This window comes from Paroedura picta, chromosome 1, assembly GCF_049243985.1.
Source record: "Paroedura picta isolate Pp20150507F chromosome 1, Ppicta_v3.0, whole genome shotgun sequence".
NCBI lineage: Eukaryota > Metazoa > Chordata > Lepidosauria > Squamata > Gekkonidae > Paroedura > Paroedura picta.
In genome coordinates, this window is record NC_135369.1 from 87,614,748 (window position 1) to 87,640,167 (window position 25,420).

At 45.8% G+C, this 25,420-nt stretch overlaps 1 protein-coding gene across 2 annotated transcripts; it reads right to left on the minus strand.

Moving 5' to 3' along the window:
* Nucleotides 1-2,170: 2,170 nt before the first annotated feature.
* FSAF1 (40S small subunit processome assembly factor 1) lies at nucleotides 2,171-25,408 on the minus strand. 2 transcript variants are annotated; one of them, XM_077346687.1, is made up of 8 exons: nucleotides 25,199-25,352; nucleotides 22,994-23,099; nucleotides 21,092-21,435; nucleotides 14,224-14,280; nucleotides 9,196-9,291; nucleotides 4,500-4,586; nucleotides 4,218-4,270; nucleotides 2,171-2,597 (listed from the first exon to the last, which is right to left on the minus strand). In XM_077346687.1, exons 2-8 carry the CDS (start codon nucleotides 23,064-23,066, stop codon nucleotides 2,468-2,470), a joined length of 840 nt encoding a protein of 279 aa, XP_077202802.1. In that variant the 5' UTR covers nucleotides 23,067-23,099; nucleotides 25,199-25,352; the 3' UTR covers nucleotides 2,171-2,467. The 2 variants fall into 2 exon arrangements, with proteins under 2 accessions (XP_077202802.1, XP_077202792.1); XM_077346677.1 differs by lacking the exon at nucleotides 22,994-23,099 and having other exon boundaries at nucleotides 25,199-25,408.
* Nucleotides 25,409-25,420: the final 12 nt, after the last annotated feature.

The window sequence follows — 25,420 nt, forward strand, 5'->3', positions numbered from 1 at the left end:
AGCCTTCCCTGTTCTGTTCAGTGAGGCTTCTTTTTGTTCAACTGTCTTTGGACATCACCCATCACAACCAAGTGAATCATTTAACCACTGAACAGCCGGCCTCACCACTAGGAGGAGGAGGAGGAGAAATTTGAAAGACCAGATCCCTCCCAGAGGACCCCCTATCTGGGTATTTTAGAGGGGCTGTTTGTGCTGTTTTAAAGTTTTAAAGCTTTTCGACAGTATGTTATTTTATTGATGTTATCTGCACTGAGCATTGGAAGGGCAGGCTACAAATACAAAATAATTTATTATTACTATTTTTATATTAACAGGGCATGCTTGTCCGTGGGCTTGCATGTAGGCTCCCTCTCCTGCTGCACTCAGGGTTGACTACATCCCCTTTCCGATCTCCCTCCCGCCCCCCCCTCTTGGTGGATCGGATTGGAGCTTAACAAGATACAGAGATCAAATTGACTGCATTTAGAATAAAGGAAATTTAGCAAGAAATATAGCACATGTAGACTCTAAGGCTGTGCAAAGAAAAAAGGAAAAGATGAGCAAATTGTAGTATTTTGATCCTGACTCTTACATATGCCTAATGACGGTAAGGGGAATAAATGCATCCACATCAGTATTTTCCCATTAAGTAAGGAGCGAAATGCATGGGAAGTATGCTGACGGCCACTGTGCTTTTAATTTGCACTGTATTGTTAATAAATACTAGTATTTTTATCATTACATTACAGTTCAGTAACTTCATGATGCAACCCCCTGAGTCCAAAAGACATTTCCTTTGTTAACCTTTTTTGGTTCTGGGGAAAAGATGCCTGCTGATGCTGAGAGGCTAGCTGAAATCCTTTAGGCAGGCAGCTGCTATGGGGAGCCAGATGGAGCACACGTATTAGTCCCACTGTACAGTCACTCCACTGGCTTCTTGTCAGTTACTTGGTTCAGATTAAGGTACTGATTATCACACACAAAGGCCTTCGTGGCCTTGAATCCTCATATCTGCAGGACTGTGCCCCCCCCTCCATGGACTGTCCAAACAGCATAGCTCACCTGAGAAAGGTCTTCTGTAAGTGCCAGCCCGTAAAAGGGCAGGATCAACAACAGCCTGTGCATGTGCCTTCTTCACTGTGGCTCCCGTCTCACGAGGAGGCCTGCCCGAGGTCAGGAAGGCTGGCTGCAGCACTGAGCTTTCCCAGGCACGCAATAGAGTTGCACCGTACACTAAGTTACTAATATCACTAAGTTACTTAGATAAATTGATAGGGACTGTGGTCTGCACTATGGCCGTTAGCTAATTGAAACTAGGAGCCTATTGTGCACTTTTTATATTTTAATAATGTGTTCTGTCCAGACATGCTGTGCTTCAGTTCTGTTTTTAGATTTCTGGCTGATTCCACAATCTAATACTACTACATTGTTTATACCCATCCTGTCTATTGCACTGACTCACTCCGTGCAATCCGCCTTGAGTCAAAGTGAGCAAGATGGATTATTGTTGATGCAAATAAATAAACAGAGCCTTCTAGCTACGAACTTGTTGCCAGCAAAAGCGATGCCACTGAGATATCAGCGGATAACTGTCCCCAGAAATAAAATATAAGGTGACGGAGGCAATTTGGAAACAGAGGGTCTACTAGATGCTCGGATACCCAGCACTGGGTTAGCTAAGTGGGATCACACACAGTGAGCCTGCTCCTGCTTGGCCACCACATCCAAGCTTTGGCCATGCCCACAACCACTCCTGCTGGCCAGTTTGGTGCCCCCAGCCACTACCAGTGCTGCCAGTATCCTTTTGTGCCTCCCTCTGCTTTAGCCTCGTGGGCAGGTGGCCTGCTTGTCTCCCTAATGTACAGGATGGCCCCACGGCTCAGGAGAAGGGTCATCAGCATGTTGTTCCCAAGAAAATGAGATGGGCTTATTGCAGATTCCTCTGAGTAGAGCGTGGGGCACAGCAATTAGCCTCAGTAACTGGTCTGTTTGATTAACTGGCAGCCCCCATTCCACACAAATGCCATATACCAAAGCTTTTACCCTAGTGGAATATTTTAGCTAGTAGACGAGTGTGGCCAGGGATGAAAGAAAGAGGAACTTGTTTCATGGGAGTCAGGCTTTGGGAGGCTACTAACTTCCCAACTTCCCAACGTTGTAAATAAGGAAATACTAGAAAAGAATTAGGAAATGTAGGTAACATTGTTCCAAATTTATTTTCTATTTTGCTATTAATCGTTGTGCACTAACAATTAAAAATTACATAATGAGCAGAATATTCAGACAATTAGCTTTGAGATGCACGGACAACCTTAATCAGGGTGAAGGAAACAGTAACACTGTTAATGTCTCCTACTTCAGTCAGTGGGAACAACATTCCATTATCACACTTTCTACACAGCAGAGCAGGTGATGAGACATCAGGGTTTACAAAAATTAGAAGACTTTTTTTTGTGAAAAAAGGGCTTGCCTACGAAATACAGCCATCTCATTTTATCGGTCTGGAAGATTTGATTTTCTTTATGTCACAGGTACGAAGAATAAGGGTCCCATTTTTAAATTTTCCAACTTGCCCCGTGGGCAGAATGCTGGGCGTCACCTTCTTCTTGGATTTTCGGCTGTTAAAAGGAAAGCAAAACAGCACTATGAAAGAGGGGAGAAAATCTTCTGGCCTTTACAAAAGATGCTTTATTTAAGCCAGGACCTAAGAGTAGAGCTGCGAATAAATGTTTTGGGAAAACAGAAATGATGGGTAGAAGAAGAGCTGAGTTTTATACCCCAAAGCTGGGATTTTTTTCCACTCCAGGAGCTGCTTACAATCATCTCCTCTCTCTCCTCATAACAGACACCCTGTGAGGTAGGTGGGGCTGAGAGAGCTCTGAGAGAACTGTGATTGGCCCAAGGTCAACCAGCTGGCTGCATGTGGAAGAATGGGGAATCAAACCCAGTTCTCCAGTATAGAGGCCACCGCTCTTGACCTCTACACTCCGCTGGTTCTCAAGAAGACATATAGTTTTGAATAGATATATTCAGAGAACTGAATTCCAAAGTGATTCTACTGTGGAATATAGGACTTTAAGGGGGAAAAAACTGAGGACCAGGATTCATAAAAATTCTATGCAGTTAGTTCCATGTGCCCAAAAGGACATTGTTCTGGTGTTTCATAAGCAGCAGCTCTACAAGTCACATGGAAATTCACATCTGAACTTTGGGGGACTTCCACAAATTAAACTGTGTCATGCTATTGTATAAAAATCTCATTGGGCATTCCAAAGCCTCTGGCCATGCCTTAAGAGGCCATGCCTGAAAATGAACCTTAAAATGGTCTACACACAGCACACACTTGGGCCTGCTCATTAAAATGGAAACTACTGGTGCCTCAATTTGCCTCAGGAGCATGAGAGGCGAAAAGAGGGGTTTTATCTATTCAACCATGACTCAGTTTCACTCTTCAAAGCTGGCTCCCCAGATTGGCATTTGAAAGGAAAATATATATACTCTTTAAAACTAGATACTGCCTTCTTCAACATGCTGATAGTCTAGCTAGGGATCCAGTTTCAAACAGTCAAACTGAGTGCAGAATGAAGTGCTAAAGCCCCTTTTCTCTCCCTGCAGGTGCCAAAGGGAAGCTGAAGCTGATCTAGTCACAAGTTGCATTTTAAGGATGGACATGTGATCTTTAGCTTGTCATGCTTTAGCATGCTACCAGGAATTTGGGTGTGGTTCTGGAGTCCTCCCTTTCTATGGAGGTCCAGGTTACGAAAGTAGCGCATATGTACAAAACTGCCGCACATGTGCGTTTGCAGCCCCGGCAGGCGCAAACGCATATACGCAGCAGGTCCGCGTGTGCGCGTTTGTGCCACTGGCATGCTGGCGGCCGCGCTTCCCTCTCCCCTCCTCTCAAAGCAAGAAGCTTGCCAGGCTGCAAGCTAATCAGCCACTTCGACGACCGATTTGGTCGCGGCCAGGCGAGCTTCTCAATGCGGGGGGGGGGGGGGGGATGGGGAGAGGGAGCCGCGGCCCGGTGCCAGGGCCTGGGGGTTGGGGACCACTGGTTTATATGACTGTTGCAATCTGCCATGAGCCAGCTGTGTTGGGAATGGTGGACTATAAATAAAGACAATAATAAATAAAATAAACATTTTGAGCTCTTAGCTGCAAATGTTTTATCAGAAAATCCAAACATACATCCCGCTTGTTCCTACTCATTCAAGTAAGTTCTGTAAATATTAGCTCACCTTGCCTCCTGCCCTTTTTTCTTCCTCCTCTTGAGAGAATCAGATTTATTTTCCTGTTAATGAAAGGCATTAAGAATATTGTATAGCTGCACAATGCAACAAGATTTCACTTCAAACAGAATCAGGAATGGCTCGGCCTCTACGCTAGGCAACCTACAAAGTCCAGGCAAACTGGCTCCCTCCTGCAATCAAATACGAAGCTGCACTATCCATCCTGCCTTGGGAATTTTTCTCTAAGGATTTATTGGACTTTCCTTTTCACAGAACATGCTTCATACATACCACTTTGTTTTCTTCTTTCTTCATTGCTTTCTTTTCCTTGAGTTTTTCTTGGAGAACCTTGTAGTTCAAATATTCCTTTTTCGGAGGCTGCAGTGACAATTTCAGAATGTGTAAATGGACACAAAAGAAAAAAAAATAACAGACTGTTCATCCTATTTTGGAAGAACTACACTAAATACATCAAAATGACCTGATTTTCTGCAGAATTATTAACAAGCCTTGACTGATATAGCCGTGGGGGGGGGGTGTACATTTGTGAATTGATTTGCAGTTTTCAAACCATTTGGACTGAATCAATGAAACTAGAATGACAAAAGTGAGATGAGATCTGCATTGTCAGAAATACAAAGACTTTTCATTTTGCGTTTAGAAGCAATTCAACAGAACCAGGACTCCACAGATTGAACAGGATGGAGTTCTGCAATCTGCTTTGAATGCCAGGGAATTTCCCCTGAATATGGGGAAAATATGGAACACTTGGCGTGATGGTTAAGAGCAGCAACTTCTACTGTGGAGAGCAGCAGGCTTGATTCCTCACTCCTCCACATGCAGCCAGTTGGGTAACCTTGGGCTACTCACAGTCCTGTTAGAGCTGTTCTCACAGAGCAGCTCTCTCATCCCCACCTACCTCACAGAGCGTCTGTTGTGGAGAAAGGAAGGGAATGCGCTTGTAAGCTGCTTTGAGATTCCTTAGGATAGTGAATAGCTGGGCATAAAAACCAACTCTTCTTCCCCCTCCTTATGTAACTACCTCTCCCACCATGTTTTTCAAGCTGGATTCTGGGGATGGAAATGAGTTCAGTTGAGACAGGAGAGTGGCAAGCAGAGGAAACTTTCAGGCCCTACATCCTCCACATCTGAAGGAAAACTAGCAACAAGGCAGCAAGTACATCTCAAAGGAGAGCCCATGAGATGGCAGCGAAAGTCATTTTTCACAACCTCCATCACATCTGCCTGCTCTCGCCCAGCCCAATTATTTAGGGTAATTCAGTCCCTTACTGCCCTTAAGGAAGGGCACTCAAAGAACAGTCAATTGGACATCAGCTGTGAAGCCTTCATGAGCTATTTTACAGATACAATATCAAGACTCCACCATGACTGTCCCCAATCATTAACATAGTATGCAAACTTGAGGCCCCTTGGACATCCTCAAAGGGCACCTTTGACCGCTTTAAGTGTCTAACACAGGCCAAGGTGGACACACTGCTAGCTGCAATGAGGCCAATCACTTGTCCTCCAGACCCCTGCCCCTTGTGGCTAAAACCGAGCAGCAAAAAGGTGGGCAGGCTGCTTCAGCACTTAGTAAACCTTTCCCTTTCTATGGGGGTGGGTCTGGGGGGCCCTGAACGAGCAATGGTCTGTCACTTATTGAAGAAACCATCTCTGGATCCACGGGACCATGCCAGCTACTGCATTTTTGGGCAAAGTGGTTGAACAAGCAGGACTAGAGAGACATAACGTCTTGTCATCACAATTGGTAGCCCATGTTGGAACCTTTTTGTCCTTTAATTTTGGCTGGATAGGAAAGCTTTCTAAATACCAGTTTGTGGCTCTGACTACCAGCAAAGCGTTCGCTTATTCCTCTCATTCCCCTTCTACATAAATTGTAATTAACTTCCTATCAAAAGAAAAGCCTTAATCGGCTGTGTACTCCCCGGCAGAAGCAATTTGCGAAACAGACTGAGCTCCTGGGTCTTGTTGGGAGTTTCTTTCACTACTCACAGAGTGGGAGTTACTTTTTGTGATTACCTGTATTGTACATTACCTTTGAGTCTTTGTATAAAATATAGATTGTTAATTAAAATGTTTGTACACCTTTTCTAATTGTATAACTATTTTAGTATTTGATATTTCCTTGTGATAAGTTTATCTCTTGTTGAATTTTCCACAAGGTTCCCTGTTTCTTTTGTTACTGCAGAACAGTTGCTGGCATTCTTGGAAGAAGCATCAGTTTGGGATCCATTTCAGTCTGGCTTCTGGCTTGGCCACAGGGTGGAGACAGCTCTGATTGCTCTGAAGGATGACCTCCATAAACAGCTGGGCTGAGGCAGGTCAGCGCTGCTATGGCTGCTCGACCTCACAGCAGCATTTGACCTGGTAGACCACGAGCTTCTTGCTTGCTGCCTCATTGACATGGGGATCTGGGGAACAGCTGATCTCCTTCCCCCAAGGTCGGGGATAGAGGGTAGCTGTTGGGGAGACTATGTTGTGACACTGTCAATTCCAATGCAGGGTTACACAGGGTGCAATCCTCTCCCCAAAGTTATTTGACATCTTTATGCACCCTCTTGTCATGTTGGTCCAGAGTGTTGGGCTTGGGTGCCATCAATATGCTGATGACACCCAGCTCCAGCTCTTGATGAGAAGTCAACAAGATAACTCTCTGGGTTCCCTGGCTGAATGCTTGGAAGCCATGATGGAGTGGATTCAGTATAGTTGCCTGAAGATGGAGATCCTGTGGCTAGGTAAGGAAGGGGTCATACAAGGAAGTGCCCCTCCTCAGACTGGGTGGAATGCAACTGACAGCTACACAGACAACCAAAAATATGGGGGTGATCTTTGATGCATCCCTTTTCATGGAGGCTCAAGCCATGAAGGTAATGAAGATTGTGTTCTTCCATCTTCACTAAGCTAAGCTACAAGCATCCTGTCTGGCCCCAGAATGCTTAGCCATGGTGATTCATTCAGCAGTCACTTTGAGGCTAGACTACTGTAACTCACTCTATGGGCCTTCCCTTGTCTTTGATTTGGAAACTACAGCTGGTCCAAAACACAGTAGCCTGAGTTCTTACCAGGACTCCATGGAGAGCCCACATCCAGCTGGTCCTCCATCAGCTGCACTGGCTGCCAGTGGAATCCCAAATCAGATTCAAGGTGTTGCTTTTGACCTGTAAGGTCATACATCTTCCAGGTCCGGCTCATCTAAGTAACCACCTCTTTGAATACACTCCTAGAAGCATGTTACACTCAGTGAATAACAACCGCATGGTAGTCCCTGCTCCAAGGAAGTTACGACTGGCTCTGGCACCCTCCTGATGGAATGAACTCCCAGAGTAAGTTAGGGCCCTGTTGGAGCTCACGAAGTTTCATAGAGCCTGCAAGATGCAGTTCTTCCATCAGGTATTTGGTTGAGGACATAATGGCAGATAACATCCAAATAGCCCCCCCTTCCCCTCCTAAACTATGTAATTAGGGAGGAAACCTGAATCTGATGATATCAAGTTGTAGGCTGATGTGAATCTATGGATTTAAATTATTGAATTGCTTTTTTTATTATTATTATTGTTATTGTTATTGTTGTTATTATTATATTTATATTTATACCCCGCCTCCCCCCGAAGGCTCGAGGCAGCTTACATAACCCCGTCCCCTAAAACCATAAAATGACAATAAAAACTGATAATTTACAGTAATGGCAACAGCGATGGCGTAATCTACTCATTTGCTCTCCGCATCCTCAACTACAGGAGGGGGGTGACGCTCTCTACTGCCAGTTTGTGAGGGGGGAGGCTGATCTTCTTTCCGCCCGGCCTCAGTTATAAGCCTGGCGGAAGAGCTCCGTCTTACAGGCCCTGCGGAATGCTGGTAATTCCTGCAGGGCCCTCAGCTCTTTTGGGAGCTCGTTCCACCAGGTTGGAGCCAGGACCGAAAAGGCCCTGGCCCTAGTCGAGGCCAGGCGGGCTTCCTTGGGGCCGGGAACGACCAGTAGGTTAGCCCCCGCAGAGCGTAAAGCCCTGCGGGGGATATAGGGCAAAAGGCGGTCCCTCATATATGCTGGGCCTAGACCACGGATGGCCTTGAAGGTCAGAACCAAAACCTTGAACCTGATCCGGAAGGCGACCGGTAACCAATGCAGCTGCCTCAGAACTGGCTGGATGTGAGCCCTCCATGGTGTAGCTGTGAGGACTCTAGCAGCCGCATTTTGGACGAGTTGCAGTTTCCGGATCAAGCCCAGAGGCAGGCCGGTGTAGAGCGAGTTACAGAAATCTAGTCTAGAGGTGACCGTCGCATGGATCACTGTGGCCAGGTGTTCGGAGGACAGATAGGGCGCTAGTAGCCAAGCTTGGCGAAGATGGAAAAATGCCCGGCTAGCGACCTGCTTAACCTGTGCCTCGAGTGTTAGTGAGGCATCAATGGTCACTCCTAAATTCCTGGCCTGAGACGCGATATTAAGTTGCGTCCCGGCCAGAAAGGGTAAGCGCGCTTCCTGATCTGCCCCCCTACGGCCCAACCACAGAACCTCCGTCTTGGAGGGGTTGAGTTTCAGGCGACTCTGCTCGAGCCATCCAGCTACGGCTTCCAAACATCTGGCAAATGGATCTGGGGGGGAGTCCGGGTGGCCATCCATGAGGAGAAAGAGCTAGGTGTCATCAGCGTACTGGTGGCAACCCAGCCCATAGCTCCGTACCAGTTGAGCCAGAGATTAAAGATTAATTTTATTAATGTTATGATGATTTTTATTGTTCAGTGCTGGTCAAGTTGTTCACCGCCCCGAGACAGCAATTGTTGAGAGGGGTGGTATAAAATTGAATGAATGAATGAATGAATGACCCTACTGCCACAGAAAAATACCACTACCATTTGCTGCTGCTTGGTGGTGACATATGTCCAGAAACATCTACTGCCACCTCAAGTCATGACAGAGAAAAACAATTTTTTGTTGTTGTTCTTAGCATGACATTCCTTAATACATTACCTTTGCTCCCAAAATAATAGCACGTTCTTGTTCCATAACCCGCTGTTCTTTCTTCTCAAATCCAGTGATTCCAAACCGGTGTACTTCCAAACGGGCCTAATGTGTTATAAAAACAGCAAGCTTACAGCATAAGAAAATCCTTATCCATTGTCGTTCCGCTATATATTTATGAAACAGCCTATCCGTTTCCAAGAGCCTCTTGTGGCGCAGAGTGGTAAGGCAGCAGACATGCAGTCTGAAGCTCTGCCCATGAGGCTGGGAGTTCAATCCCAGCAGCCGGCTCAAGGTTGACTCAGCCTTCCATCCTTCCGAGGTCGGTAAAATAAGTACCCAGCTTGCTGGGGGGTAAACGGTAATGACTGGGGAAGGCACTGGTAAACCACCCTGTATTGAGTCTGCCATGAAAACTCTAGAGGGCGTCACCCCAAGGGTCTGACATGACTCGGTGCTTGCACAGGGGATACCTTTACATTTACCTATCCTTATCCATTGTTGTTCCTCTATATAAATTGTGAAACAGACTAGGGGGGGTCCGGCTGTCCATGTTAGAATAGGGCCAATCAGGGTGCAGCCAGCTTTGCCCTGATTGGCCCTGCCCCTGCAGCTCCCGCCCTCCATCCCTGGACTCCAGCCTCTTTGCTTTCAGACGCCTCAGTGCCTGGAGCCAGCAGCAGGTAAGGGGAAAGGGTCCTGGGCAAAGGGTTGTGGGGGAGGGCTTGCTAACGAGGGCCTCTTGGCCTGCTAGGCTGGGCCTGCTGACGAGGGCCTCCTGGCCTGCTGACTGCCTGCTAAGGAGCTCTGTCCCGGCTCTGCTAATGAGTTGCCCAGCCCCCACCTGCCCAAGGTGCAGCCCAAAGCCACCTTAAGCTGCCTGGCCACGGGCCAGGGCTCTTTCAAGGCCTGTTCTTACGAACAGGCTTTGAAGCTAGTAATATTATAAAACCAACCCAAACAAATGGTAACTTTCTGTGGATCTTACAAGTTCCACTGGACTTTGTTCTGTGGTTACCTAAGTAATCCAAAGTGACTGTCACAGGGAGGAGGTAGTCAATGGGAGGAGAACAGATTAAAAAAGGAAGAGTCATGACATGGAAACAGGCAATGGCAGACCACATCCAAATGTCTCTTGGCTTGAGAACTCTACGGAGTTACCATAAGTCACCGCTGACTTGACTGCACTTCCCACCACCAACAATCCAGTATGTTTGTTTCCCCTTGTTTTATAGACAATTAGAAATTTATGTACACAGTAAACTTTTCTTGCTGCTAATCTCACCACTCTCCGTCCCCCCGCAACCAGTCTTCTTTCCCATAGTCTCTTTGTTTCCCCTCCTACTGGTGATTAGTTCCCACCCCAAACAAGCAATGGAAATGGGGCCAGCATAATCACCCAAATATGCTTGGGCATCCAGCAATAGCTACGTTCCCAAAGCAGGCTCTCTTTTTGGCACAAGGCTGGCTAGGCTACATGCAATGTGGTCGTACCCATTTTGAAGGAAATGGCCTCACCCACACTACAGAGCACAACTGTTGGGCAGGGCTTGCTTGAAGCCCCTTGGCATCCTCAATTCAGCCATAAGTGTTGCCAGGACCGATGAGGTGGAGACTCTGGAAATGGGCAGGAAAGTGTTTGGGGCAGCATGACCTAAACACTGGCTGTTTTCCACCCACACATATCTTGATGTGGCAGGAAGCCCAAGTATCAAGTCACTGGTACCATCACCTCAAATCAATGGAATGTATTCCGGGTTTGATTCTCACTGTTTGGGGTGGAGGAAGAAATCCTTCTCCAAACTGACTTTTTTTTTGGGGGGGGGGGTGGTCTCTAGAGATTGTATCCCTGCTCATTTTGCCCTGTGTTCTCCCAGATTGAGCAGATGTTGAACAGGGGCAGACTGGCCCTGGAAAAAGTCCCCAAAATGGCCCAGGACCCTCCATACCCTGAGGCAAGAGAGGACTGGATGAGAAGGACACGGCCTCCTCCTTTGCCATAGCTCTCCCTGGTACTCTGGAGTGGCCTCCATGGGGGAAACAGCCAGTCATCTCTATCCCCTCCCCTCCACTCCCCTCTTCCTTCCCAGTGGCAAAATTCAGTGGGGGGGGGGAGGTGGACACACTGGCTGTTTCTCCCAGGGAGCCTCAAAGCAATGTGTGTGTGTGTGTGTGTGTGTGTGAGGGAAGGATAATGTATAGAAAGGGAAGAACTTCTGCACAGGGAATATAGTTGTGTTTTTATTTTTACTATTCATTGGTGGGACAGGTGCTCGGGGGTGTGTGTGGTGGAATAGGGTGAGAGATTGTGCCATAATTCATAGTGGGGGAGAGGGGGGTAGGAGATACAGTGGCAGGAGAAGAACAGGCCACGTAAGAAGGGACAACAGACACTTGCATCTCTTTTAGCTCTGCTTCCAGAAGAAGAGTAGGTTTTTATATCCCACTTTTCTCTACCTTAAGGAGTCTCAAAGTGGCTTATAGTATGCTTCCCTTTCTCTCCACACAGCAGGCAACTTGTGAGGTAGGTGGGGCTAAGGGAATTCTGAGAGAACTGTGACTGGCCCAAGGGAGACAAACCTGGCTCTCCAGGTTACAATCCACTGCTCTTATCCACTACACCAGGCTGGAGTCCTGATGGTAACCATATCAACAGTCTGCAAGGCTGTAAAGTCCTGCTGCTCAATGCCAGGTCAGTCCCAGGGAACAAAGCAGCCATTCGCATTTAATACTGGATGAGAAAGCTGACCTGGCGTGTCTCACTGAGGCTTGGCTGGCAGAGGAGGAGATGGTGTCACTGTAGTCTATAAGGGCTCTATCACCCTAGCACAGTGCCCTGTCCAGGACACTACCAGTTTTGAGGTTGTGTACCTAATGTTGGGATTGAAAGACAGAATTGGGATTCTGTGCATGTACTGCCCACTCCGCTTCCCAACAGTTCCTCTGCTTGAGGGGACCGAGGTGGTCACATGAAGCTGCCTTAAGCTGAATCAGACCCTGGGTCCATCAAGGTAAGTATCATCACCATCTCCAAGATCTCAGATGCAGGTCTTCCGCATTCCCTGCTACTTGGTTCTTTTAACTGGAGATTCTGGGGATGAAACCTGGGACCTTCTGCATGCCAGGCAGATATTTTGGCATTGAGCCATGGCCCCCTTTCCCAAGGCTATCTTGGAGCTGGTGTTGAGGACCATTCATGCTGAGGCTGTCTTGCAAGGAGTAGCTCTGGCCTCTATAAGAACCATATGCCTGTCTCAGGTAATAACTGGTCCTGTACACATTATGCAGGTCACACTCTTGAACTGGTATTTTGTTCTGGGCAGGAGGAATGTCATGTGAGGGTGGAGGAATTTATGGCAGTTCCTTTGTCATGGACAGTTCAGTATTTGCTTGGGTTTAGACCTACAAGCATTCCAAGACTCAGCAGGGCTGGGAGATCTATTAAATTGATCTGCCTCCAGAACTAGATGAATCTAAATGACCTCCTGACGGCTACAGGAAATTTCTCTGTCGATTATGTGGGTGCTCCTTTCAATATCCTGGCTGATATCTAGAATGAGGACATGACCTGCATAGTTGATATGACTGCTCCCAGGTGCCCTTCCCCAAGCGTTAGATCCTAACACTTCCTTGACTTGCTAAACAGTGATGAAAAGATAGGGGAGATGGTTAGAGTGACAGTGGAGGAAGACTCAAGAGTGAATCCAACAAGGCACGGGGGAAAGCTTATTTTAAAGCATACTGTATGGAGCCCATGAAACTGTTCTGGGTGGTCAAAAACCTAGCCTGCTGGTGGAAGTGGAATATTCAATGATCACCCGAGGCCATTTTGAACAGCACTTTGCAGATAAAAATGTACATCCATTCCACTTTGGACTCTACATTAGCAGTGGCAAGATTAAACTGTGCTAGGGTGCCAACTTGTCCAGTTCTTTGGGATATTTTTCAGTTTATTCAGTCTGGGAAGGTGAACAGAGTGCTTGGACATTTGAGACCTACACTTGCTTGTGTGAGCCTTGTACTTCCTGGTTATTTAAATCAGCTGGTAGTGGGGTCATTGGCTGGTTGGGTCTTAGACACTTTTTTCAGAGAGGGGTTGGTAGCTCCAGGCTGTAGTGTGCCCACTTCTAAAGAAGCATGCCTAAGCCCAGGAGATTTCAGTGAATATCAGCCTCAAATGTTCCATTCTTGAGAATGGTGACTGAATGGGTGATAGATGGACAACTCCAAGTTTTCCTGGATGAGGCAAAATGAATCCTTACCAGTCTGGTTTTAGGCCTGGCTATGGGCCTGAAATGGCCTTGGTCACCCTGTTACCTTTCCTTGGAGATGGACAGAAGAAGTGCAATTCTGTTGATTCTCCTGGACCTATCAATGATTTTCGATACCATCAATTATGATATCCTTCTGGATTGCTTCTCTAGGCTGGGTCTAGGCAGGGGGGCATTCTGTGGTGATTCGAGTACTACCTGGAAGGTAGGTTTTAGAAGGTAATACTTGGGTACTGCTGCTCAGCTCCTTGACATCTGAAGTGATGTAAGGATCCATCTTATGTCCCATGTGTTCTTTAACATCTACATGAAACTGCCATGTGAGATCATCTGGTGATCTGGGCTGGATTGTCACCCATATGCAAAGGAACTCAGCTCCATTTTGTACTTCTTGGCTGATCCCAGGAGAAGAGTGGTAGGTAGCCTGAACCAGCACCCTTGGCAGTTTTGGAATGGATGCGGACTAATAAATACTTAGTCACACGTGTCCTCTGTTTCATTCTGGGGCACTCAAAGAGTGCTCTTCTTGACATCACTAAGAACGTTTTACCACCCAGGACCGGCACATGCAAGCCCATGCCACTGGCAAGGAGGCGGCCCATCTTAATTCATAGAACATTTAGGGATTGAGATGGTGAGTCTGAGAGGGGCGATATATATAATTTAAATAAATAAATAAATGTATCATTAGATAATGAAGCATGAGATGCTTTGTACCCTTGAGACAAAAATAAGCTGTTGGCATTTAAACACTGTGATGACTTACTTTTTCCAAATTAAAACCTTGGCCATCTACCTTCGGTTCATGAACAGTCTTCTTTACCTATGCAGAGAAAACAATAATCCAAAATTAACTTTTGGTCTACAACAGGGTGGTAAGAAAAAGTCAATTATAAAAACTTTCCTTATTATGTACAGCTTTTTCTTATGCATGTAATCAAATGTGAACTCTGTATGAAGACTCTGTATGAAGTTCTAACAAAGAACCTGAGTCCAGTGACGCCCAACTGAATCTAAAGAAGTCAGAGCCTTCCTCTGGATGTATTCCTGCATCCTATTCATATAAGAAGGAGAGGATGCAATGTGCGTAGATGTGGATTTGTTGTTTTATAAGAAAAAGAAAAAAGTGACTTTACCTTACTGCGCTGTACCTCTAGAAGCACTTTTTCCCCAGCTCAACATCAGTAACAGAAGCGAGCCAAGCTAAAGAGAAAAGTGCTTCAGGCAAAAGCCTGTACTCCCCATCTGTTGCCTATCCATGGCAACTAGCTGGCCACTTTGAGAAACAAGTTGCTGGATTAGATCAGGGGTAGTCATAGAATCATAGAATCACAGAATCATAGAGTTGGAAGGGGCCATACAGGCCATCTAGTCCAACCCCCTGCTCAACGCAGGATCAGCCCAAAGCATCCTAAAGCATCCAAGAAAAGTGTGTATTCAGCCTTTGCTTGAAGACTTCCAGTGAGGGGGAGCTCACCACCTCCTTAGACAGCCTATTCCACTGCTGAACTACTCTGACTGTGAAAAACTTTTTCCTGATATCTAGCCTATATCGCATTTGCTGGCAGGGGCTCATGGGAATTGTAGTCCACGGACATCTGGAGGGCCGCAGTTTGACTACCCCTGGATTAGATGGACCAGCGGTTTGATCTATCAGGGTGCTCTTACATTACAAATAACACGGCAGGTAAGATAGGATGGCGCTTCCCTTACCTTTTGCATATAAACAGACATGCTAACCTGCTTTATATAAACAGAAGAAACAACTAAATACACCTCGGCACCATGGAGCACAGTTGAAGAATGCAGCTCAGCCTTATATGTCTCATCATATCTACTTTGGGTCTTAAATGTGTTTCACTTTGACAGGATTTTGCTTTTCATTTAATATCAGCAACCTCGGAAAGTAAGGTACTCAGAAAAAGTCACCCTTACAATTAGACTTCTCTCCTTAGCTGGGCGAGCCTTTCCTTGCTTACTGTTAGCTCTCTGATCTACAACAGTAGTTCAACATCAACAATGGATCACCCACAGAGAAATTAGCCCAAGGAACAGAACCTGCCACAGATTCAGATGCCTATTCAATCCCCTTGTATACATAGGTAACACAGGACCTAATTCTGTCAGTTGAATCATCAGGGCATACGTTCACTTGCTACTGTTTACATAAGACAAACAGCTCAATACCTAAAGAAATAAGTAACAGGACACTAAACTGACAAGCCGTAACAGTAAATCTACCTACATATACATTCAGTTTTTCCTGCACCAGATCTACATGTCCATCCCTCCGGAATTTGCCTCACTGGGGACTCAGTGACTGTGCAGATCACATGTCCTTAGTTTCAGCCGCTGATCTATAAAAGGCTCAGGCTTAATGTTTCAGCCATTATTCTCATAGAAGCCAGCTCATCTATCTTCTATAAAATATAAAAGAGTAATAACCTGTCTAAGACATTTGTTATAGGAAAGAAATGGCCAAACCCCATAGACTTGAGGACTGCTCATGTATTAAATGCATCTTAAAAGGCATCACCAGGCTCCCTTGCTTGCAACAACCTGGCTAAAAGGCTGTTGTTGTTGTTTTTTAAGTACTCCAAAATGTTGAATTATTGAACATAGGAAATTCTGATTTGAGTTGAAATTACAGATCACCTTGATGGTCCACCAAAGAGAAATCCAAAAGCAGTAGTAAAATCATACAATTCTTAGGACTGATTAAAACACTGTGGAGCAGTGAAAATGTATTTATTTATTTATTTCCTTCCCTACGGCTCTGGGCGGTTTACATAAAACATTTTGGAACATTTACACAGAACACTGGTAGAGAACTTCAAAGCATTGTCAATGTTTAAGTATTTCCTGCTGAGGCTTTTATCGCCACTTGACCAGCAAAGATTCACAAGGCATGGCATAGAGCAGGGGTAGTCAAATTGCGGCCCTCCAGATGTCCATGGACTACATTTCCCAGAAGCCCCTGCCAGCGAATGCTGGCAGGGGCTTCTGGGAATTGTAGTCCATGGACATCTGGAGGGCCGCAGTTTGACTACCCCTGGCATAGAGCAACACGCATCTTACAAAAGGGGCTTTCCTTACAGCTTTCTACTGAAAAGCCATTATGCCTTTTCAAGGGCTATTTGCAACTGTTACCTGGGCCATTACTGTCTGAATCCTAAGCACTGTTCCATAGGATCTGTTTGTACAAAGCAGTCTGATAATAAATCTCTGTAGTATATTAATTGGGTGCCTACTTATCTCTTGAATGGCGTAATGCTGCTATTTGGCAATGTACCAGCAATCAGGCCATACTGCGGAACCACCTTGCTGAGCCATTCCACAGCTAGTTTCCCAACAGGGAGAAGACAGCCTCCAGAACATAACAAACCATTTCATCAAGCAGCTCTTCAGCCATTTGAATCTGAAAGATTCCTTCCTGCCAGTCTAAGCACACCTAGGTTTCTAGAGCACTAGAAGGAGGGGTCAGAAGGACTCACAAGTAGGGTGCACTTGCAGCAGCAACATAGTTTTGGGTTACATTTTGTTTGGGTTTTAAAATGAGAAAGAGTGACGAAAGAAACAGTGGGAGAGAAATGCATAAAAGGAGAAAAAATGAGAAAGTGCAGGCATGCAAAGAAAAGGTAACAAAGAAGAAAAATGGAGAGAAAATACAGGTATATATAAAAAAGTGGGTCCCATGTGGCAAACTGAGGCTAAAGGTGGAGGCTGTTTTTTGGAGTGGGGGTGGGGGAGAGGGTAAGAAAAGTCAGGACTTTTTCTACAAATTAATTTACAAAGTTGTAATTTTCTGGAGAGATCTCCAACTATGTAGGCCCCTACCTTGTGTGTGGTTTTCCTTGCTAACCAGCTTTCATCATCCACAAAGTATTCAACCTTTGTGTAAATATTTGATACAACAAATGCTGAGGATTACTTTTAGAGAGCTGAGAGCAATACAAGGATCACCCATGTAAGGCTGGGAGATTATATCATTAACATAATTTTTATAATATGTATTTTACAAAGTAGTAAGGGATGGGTTGACATCACCCTGCCAACAAAAGTGCATCTAGTCAAGGCTATGGTCTTCCCAGTTGCAATGTATGGCTGTGAAAGTTGGACCATAAGGAAGGCCGAGCGTCAAATAATTGAGGCTTTTGAACTCTGGTGCTGGAGAAGACTCTTGCGAGTCCCTTGGACTGCAAGGCGAACAAACCGGTCAGTCTTAGAGGAGATCAGCCCTGCCTGCTCCTTAGAAGGCCTGAAGATGAAACTCAAATACTTTGGCCACCTCATGAGAACGAAGGACTCCCTAGAGAAGAGCCTAATGCTGGGAGCGATTGAGGGCAAAAGAAGAAGGGGACGACAGAGAATGAGGTGGTTGGATGGAGTCACTGAAGCAGTAGGTGCAAACTTAAATGGACTCTGGGAAATGGTAGAGGACAGGAAGGCCTGGAGGATCATTGTCCATAGGGTCATGATGGGTCAGACACAATTTCACAACTAACAACAACAAAGGATGGGTGGTTTTTTTTTTTTTTTTGCAATGTTGGAATATTTTTCTTGTTTTTAATTGGAGTTTTATAGGATGTTGTAACCCACCACTAGCCGATTCGGAAGTGGTGAGGAATAAATAAAAAATAATAATAAAGTCTCTGCGCAAATTGCTGTGAACAGTTCCAATACCAGGTGCATGTTCTGATTCTCCTGACGAAGGCTGCAAGGAGAAATGCATAGGGACTTTGTAAAATAAATCTATTTCATATCACTTGGCATTTTCTCCTTTTTGTTTTGTGAGCACATATTCCTGGCTCCAGATGGGAGACTGAATCAAATTCAAGATTGTGACTTTAACATTTAAGCTCTTAATGGTCTGGGACCCTTGTATATATGGAACTACCTCTTCTGCTATTCTCCCCAAAGAGCAAAAGACCAGAATTTGTTCAGGAAGCCTGGCGCAAAAGAGGTAGGACTGGGCCGGGCCAGGGCCTTTTCAGTAGACTGCTCTTCTTGGGGAGATCAGGACCCTCTGAGAGCTTCACCAGTTCTGAAGGGCCTTCAAGACAGAGCTGTTCAGTCAGGCCTATGGTTAAGGTCAGGAATTGAACACTGAAGAGTGTTGGCCTTCCTGCTGAAGAATCTCCCACCTATAAAGTACTGATCTGTTGTCACGACCTAATCACCTCCAATGATGTTCTAAGAGGCAGCTTTTCAATAATGTATTATATCTATATATATATATTAATTATATGCAACTATTAATTTTATGTTTTTATATGCTGTGACCCACTCTGAGCCAACCAGGAAGGATGGGCGATAGTAATAAGGATATTATTATTATTATGGGTTGTTGTTGGGGTTGTATTGTACATTAAAGAGGGCATAGAATCAACTAAGTTCGAAAACGTCAGGGGAATTAAGTCCCCATCAGAAGTTATATGGATGGAAATGCTGCGTCCTAAGGGTTACTTAAAAGTCAGGGTATCCTATCGCCCACCTGATCAAACCCTTGAGGCTGATCTAGAGATGGAGAAGGAAATAAGGGAAGTAACTAAATCAGATAACGTCACTATATTGGGAGACTTCAACTAGGCAAAACATTGAGTAAACACGTACTCAGGTCCTGCTGTAGAGATGAGATTTCTAGACAACATGAATGTGCACTGAAACAATTGGTAATGGAGCCAACCAGAGGAGTAGTGATCTTGGACTCGGTTCTGAGCGGGTCATAATTTGTTGAGAGATGTAGAGGTTGTTACCCCAGTTGGGAACATTGAACACAATATACCCATGCTACAGTCCCAAAGGGATCTAAAGAACAAAGCCAAATTGAGGTGACCAGAGATCAAATTGAGGTGACCTACTGGGAAGATTAAAACCCAAAACTTCTACAGGTCCTAATGGCATACACCCAAGAGTTCTTAAGGAACTCAAACGTGAAAATATTCATCTACTAACCCATATATGTGACCTATCATTAAATTCAGCTGCTGCACTAGAAGAGTGAAAAGTAACAAATGTTACACCAATTTTTTTAAATGGGATTCAGAGTAAGCCTAATGTCTGCCTCAGGCAAATCAGTATGGTTCTGCAAAGAGAAATCCTGCTTCATCAACCTTTTGGAGTTCTTTGAGAAAGTAAACAAGCATGTAGACAACAGTGGTCAAATAGACATTATATACCTGGACTTTAGGGATGTCAGCCTCCAGATGAGAGCTGAGGATTCCCTAGAATTACATCTCATCACCAGACAAAAAAGATCAATTCCCCTGGGGGAAAAAATGATACTCTGGAGGGTGAAATCTATGATACTGTACTCCACTGAGGTCCTGGTCCTCCCCAGGCTCCTTCCCCAAATCTCCAGGAGCTTCCCAGTCTGGATCTGGCAAACTTACCCCCTCAGCCCCTGCCAGTGGCCAGGAAGTACTGGGCAACCAAGGTACTTTACCAAAGGTACTTTACCAAAGACTCCTGAGTAAATTTGGTAGGCACAGAATAAGCCAGTTTGGTGTAGTGGTTAGGAGTGCGGACTTCTAATCTGGCATGCTGGGTTTGATTCTGCCCTCCCCCACATGCAGCCAGCTGGGTGACCTTGGGCTCGCCACGGCACTGATAAAACTGTTCTGACCGAGCAGGAGTATCAGCACTCTCTTAGCCTCACCCACCTCACAAGGTGTCTGTTGTGGGGAGAGGAAAGGGAAGGCGACTGTAAGCCGCTTTGAGCCTCCTTCGGGTAGGGAAAAGCAGCATATAAGAACTAACTCTTCTTCTTCTTCTATAAGAGGATGGGTTATTTTATGGATTAAAAAAGCTGGTTAAATGACAGGAAACAAAGAGTAGGAATCAATGGACAGTTCTCACAATGGAGGGAAGTAAGCAGTAGGATCTCACAAAGATTTGTATTGGGACCAGGTATTATTTAATTTATTCATAAATGATTTGGAACTGGGAGAGTAGTATAGTACCCACGTTTGCAGCTGGCATCCCATTATTCAGAATGGTGAAACCCTAGGCTGACTGTGAAGAGTTCCAAGAGAACCCGCACCAATTGGCTGTGTGGGTGACAATATGCCATGTGAAGTTCATTGTCCTTAAATGTAAGTTGATTCACCCGGGGAGGGGGGATCCCAATAGGCTAATGTGTTGCTGAGATTGAGAGGGAAAACAATCTTGGATTCATAGTGCATAGTTCAATGAAAGGGTCACCCCAATCTCTATATTACGCATTACCAGGAATAGCACTGAGAATAAAATGGCTCATAATAACTGTGTAAGACTTGTTCAAGGGCAGCCTTAGAAGACAGGTGTCCGTCAGCATCAGTCCAGCTCTTAAACTACGTCATAATAAATGTATGTGTGGATGGGGAGACTCAAAGTAAAAAAGGATGTATGCATTTTAATATAAACTCTCCCAGACTAGAGTCCATTTCCTCCAACGCATGAAGGGTTATTTGCTAGTTAGCAGATATGTATGTTTGAGGCACAGTCCCAAAAGATTTATCCCCCCCCCCAAAAAAAAAAAAGATTTATATTTGGAGCTTTTCTATAGACTAACACAGCCCTATACAATACTTTAAGAGGCAATATGAACTACTGGTTGACCTGAATTATTTGATATCAATTTGTACTCACTTTACCTTGGAGTCACAAGCTTCAGCAATTTCAAGTTTAGGTTTCTTCTTCCTCTTATAACCATGGAATGTAACAACTTCTATCTCTGCCGTTTTTTCAGGAGGCGCAAGTTTATGAGGGACATTGTCAGAGGTACTCAATTCTTGGAGATTAATAACATCACAATCCAGTTCATTTTTCAAATTTTCAAAGAAGCTGGAGGCACTTTGCCTCTTGCCTGTCGTTACTGTACCACATGCATGTTTCATGCTGTCATCTTCTTGGAAGATGTTGGCTGTTGTTCCAAACTTCTCCTGTGATTTCTTCTTTTTGCTCTTTTTCTTCTTGTTTCTCTCATGTAATGATTCACCTTTGGTATAAAAGCAAACACATCTCAGTCCCGTTATTCGATAATAGACATCTTTTCCATTTCAAATTCATTGCATTTAATTTTTTATATTTACACATAGCACATATATAAACAATTCATAAGAACAATCTGTTTTGAGGTGTGGTGACCAGAGCTGTTCACAATATTCTAGATGAGGCCACAACATACAGGGCACTATGATACAGGCTGATTTGTTTTCAATCCCCTTCCTAATAACCCCTAGCATAGCTATAGCCTTTTAAAACCTGCAGTCACACACCGAATCAACATTTCAGTGAGTTACTGGCCACAACTGCAAGATCTCTCTCCTGCTTTTGTTACTGCCAGTTTGGATCCCATCCTTATCCATTGTTGTTCCTCTATATATTTCTGAAACAGCCTGGGGGGGGGGATGTGTCCGGCTGTCCAAGTTGGAATAGGGCCAATAGGGAAGAGTGCAGCCAGCTTTGTCCTGATTGGCCCTGCCCCTGCAGCTCCTGTCCTCCGTCCCTGGACTCTAGCCTCTTTGCTCTCAGATGCCTCAGTGCCTGGAGCCAGCAGCAGGTAAGGGGAGAGGCCCTGGGCAAAGGGTCGTGGTGGAGGGCTTGCTAACAAGGGCCTTCTGGCCTGCTCATGAGGGCCTCCCGGCCTGCTGACTGCCTGCTAAGGAGCTCTGTCTTGGCCCTGCTAACGAGCTGCCCAGCCCCCCACTCCACTTGATTTGGCTGCAAGCTGCAGCCCAAAGCCACCTTAAGCTGCCTGGCCAGGGGCCAGGGGACCCTTTCAGGGCCCGTTCTTAGGAATGGGCTTTGAAGCTAGTCAGTATATATTTACTGTTAGGATTTTTGGGTCCAATAAGCATTATTATGTTAGTGTTCACATTGATCCGCATTTGCCACCTTGATACCTTCTTGCCTCCAATCCACAGGACTTTCAGAATACATGAGGGGGGGGAGGGGGCTGGGGTGGAAATGGCCAAGAAGGCATGGCATCCTACAGGACATTTAAAGATAGCCCAGAAGTGGCCTGGAGATCTTCCCGTTGATCCTGCTCAGAGTACTGGCGAGCAAACTCTGTGGAGAAGAAGACTGGTGCTGTTATTTGTGCTGCACAAGTAACAGTAGGGCACCATTTCCAGGGATAGTTTGGAACTCTGGAAGCAACTAACACATTCACTTTGCTGAAGACATTTGCAAGTATTATACTGACTCTAAGCTTCCTTAGCATAAGAAAGAAAATCATCTTAATTTTTAAAATGTGAATACAGTCAAAGCAAGGCCATGAGCCAGCAGCTCGTGGTGGCTAACAATGTATTAGACTCCACATTAAATCCCACCATAAAACCCCTTACATCTAAAAACACAACCAATTCAAGATCCTCCCTCCCCCAGTTCATACACGCAGATGACACCTCATGGGGGGTGATGGTTAAAGCAGTGGTTCCCAACCCCCGGTCCCGGGACTGGTACCGGTCCGTTGATCAGTCGTTACCGGGCCTCAGCTCCTCCTCCCCTGCTGCTGCCTCGGGGGCTGCCCTGCCACTCTGCCGCCAGCTCACCTTTGGTGCTCTCCAGCGGCCGCCATGGCTGGGGCTCCCTCTCGGCATGCCACTGCGCAGCTGCTGCTGGCATTGCCCCCCAGCGGGCAGCGGGAAGTCAGGGGCGCTGGCGGGAAAGCAAGTGGAGCAGGGACTCAGTCGGCCGCAACGACATCCCTCGGCAAAAGAGGGTTGCATCCCCTCGGGCCTCAGTAAAATTGTCAAGCGTTGACCGGTCCCCGGTGATAAAAAGGTTGGGGACCACTGGGTTAAAGGGCTGAGCTGATCTAATTTGTTTGGGGGAGGTGAGCCCAGATCTTAACTTCGCTGGCCTCAATCAAAGACCTGGCAGAAAAGTTCCATCTTGCAGGCCCTGTGGAACTGCGAAAGCACCGTCAGGGCACTCATTCCACCAGGTTAGGGCCAGGATCCAAAAGGCCCCGGCCTGGGTTGAGGCCAAACAAGCTTCCCTCAGGTCAGGGACTACCAGTAAATTAGTTCTCACAGAGCGAAGGGCTCTGAGAGGTGCATAAGCAGGCAAGCAGTCCCTCAGATAAGTAGGGTCTTGACTGCAGATGGCCTTAAAGGTTAGTACCAAAACCTTGGACCTGAACCAGGCAGCAACTGGCAACCAATGCAGCTGCTTCAGCACAGAGTGGATATGGGCCCTCCAAGAAGTACCAGTGAGGACCCTAGCAGCTTAGACACATGTTAGAGGGATGGATGTTTTGTATGTTTTGCAAGTCCAGGTATCGCTGAGCCAAAAGGGGAGCACCTAAAGTAGGGATGGATGATGGCTTCTTGCAAAAGGAAGGCTGAAAAGCCCATATTTTGCAACACTGCAATGAACAAATCTCTTCAAAGAGTTTCATGCGATGGAATCCAAAAAGTGCCCGATGTGTCAACCCCTGCCTCCTCCCCAGCACAATCACTTTCTAACTCCTCTGCAGCTTGCTGATTCAGGCAATGGGGCTGCTTGCCTCAGTTGAAGCCAGTTGAGCAGAAGAGTGCCAAAAGTACATGCATAAGTTCTCTGCACATGCTCTCTCTTTCAAGCATGTGCTACAAGTGCTATGTGCGTAAATCAGTTCTGGGTCTAATCATTGCTGTAAATTGAGCATTCAAGTCTGCAGGACACTATTTTTTTCTGTAGTTGTTGAAAATCTTTTAAAATCTTTTTAAAGATTTTCATGGACCCTTTTCTGTGGCTTGGATTAGCTTTCTTGACATCCCATCTCTTTGCTTTAGAGAAGAAGTGGTTAGTAGAAAACAGAATCAGCAGGCACTACAGTCAAAGCAATACCACCCATTCAGATATTTTTAGAAAAGCATTTTGACACTTCATATAAATGAATGCAATGTGTTAAATGAAATACTAGAGAACTAAAAAACAAAACTCTGACAAAATAAATGCAAGAGGTGGGAACCTGCAAGAACTTGAAGGAGGTCTCTCAATTCCCCTTCCCCGCTATTTCTTTTTTCCCTTTTGTGAAATCCCCCACAGACTCTCCTCAATTTCCTGTGTCCATCTCTCTTTCTAGGGTTGCCAAACTCCAGGTGGGACCTGTAATCACAGCAGATCTCCCAGTTACAGAGACCAGCTCCCCTTAGGGTTGCCAGCTCTACATTGGGAAATTCGTGGAGCCTTCAGAGAAGGAGGTTTGGAAAGGGAAGCAACTTCAACAGGTTGAAAAACGGATAACCAACTAGACTAAGGTAACCAGATTGTCCCACTTTTGGAGGGACATCTGGGGGCACCTGGCAAATTGTACTTATGTTGAAATTAAAAATATCGATATTACAATACTATTTTTGCATTCTATGAAAATTTTTGTTGCTCCATATAGACCACATTTTTAATCAACCCCCCCCCCCCCCCGGTCAATGGTGTCCTGCTTTACCATTGTTAAAATCTGGTCACGTTAAACTGAACTTAAATTTGGCTCCCCTGCATCAGACCAACGTGGCTACCCAGAATTACAGACTATATATATTCAGGGGCAGGGCATTTTATCCCTTAAACCTTGTGAGGCGGCACGTAATCCACGGTTATTTCCATCAGTAATGGACGCAATCATCAAGAGTAAAAGAAAGAAGAACGAGACACAGTTATGCGAAAAGGGGGGAGGTGGCAGCCGAGACGCGTGGAAGTCCCGAGCAAGTGAGCCTGAATTCAGGCGCGGCCCACGGACTCTTCCCGGAGCAGAGACGAGACTCTTTACGCACCGAAATCGTACAAGGAGCCCAAGACTGTCTCCAGCAAGCAGACGGCAACGCCCGCCTCCTCCGCTTCCCGCTCGCCCACCAGGCTCTTCGCCATGTGCCGACCCTTTCCCCTTCCACTCCAAGGGGTCGGCACAAGCGCACGGGAGGAGGTTTGGCCGCCCGCGACTGCCGTCGTAGCCAAGATGGCGGCGCCCGCGAGGCGCTTCCGCCCTTCTCTCCTCC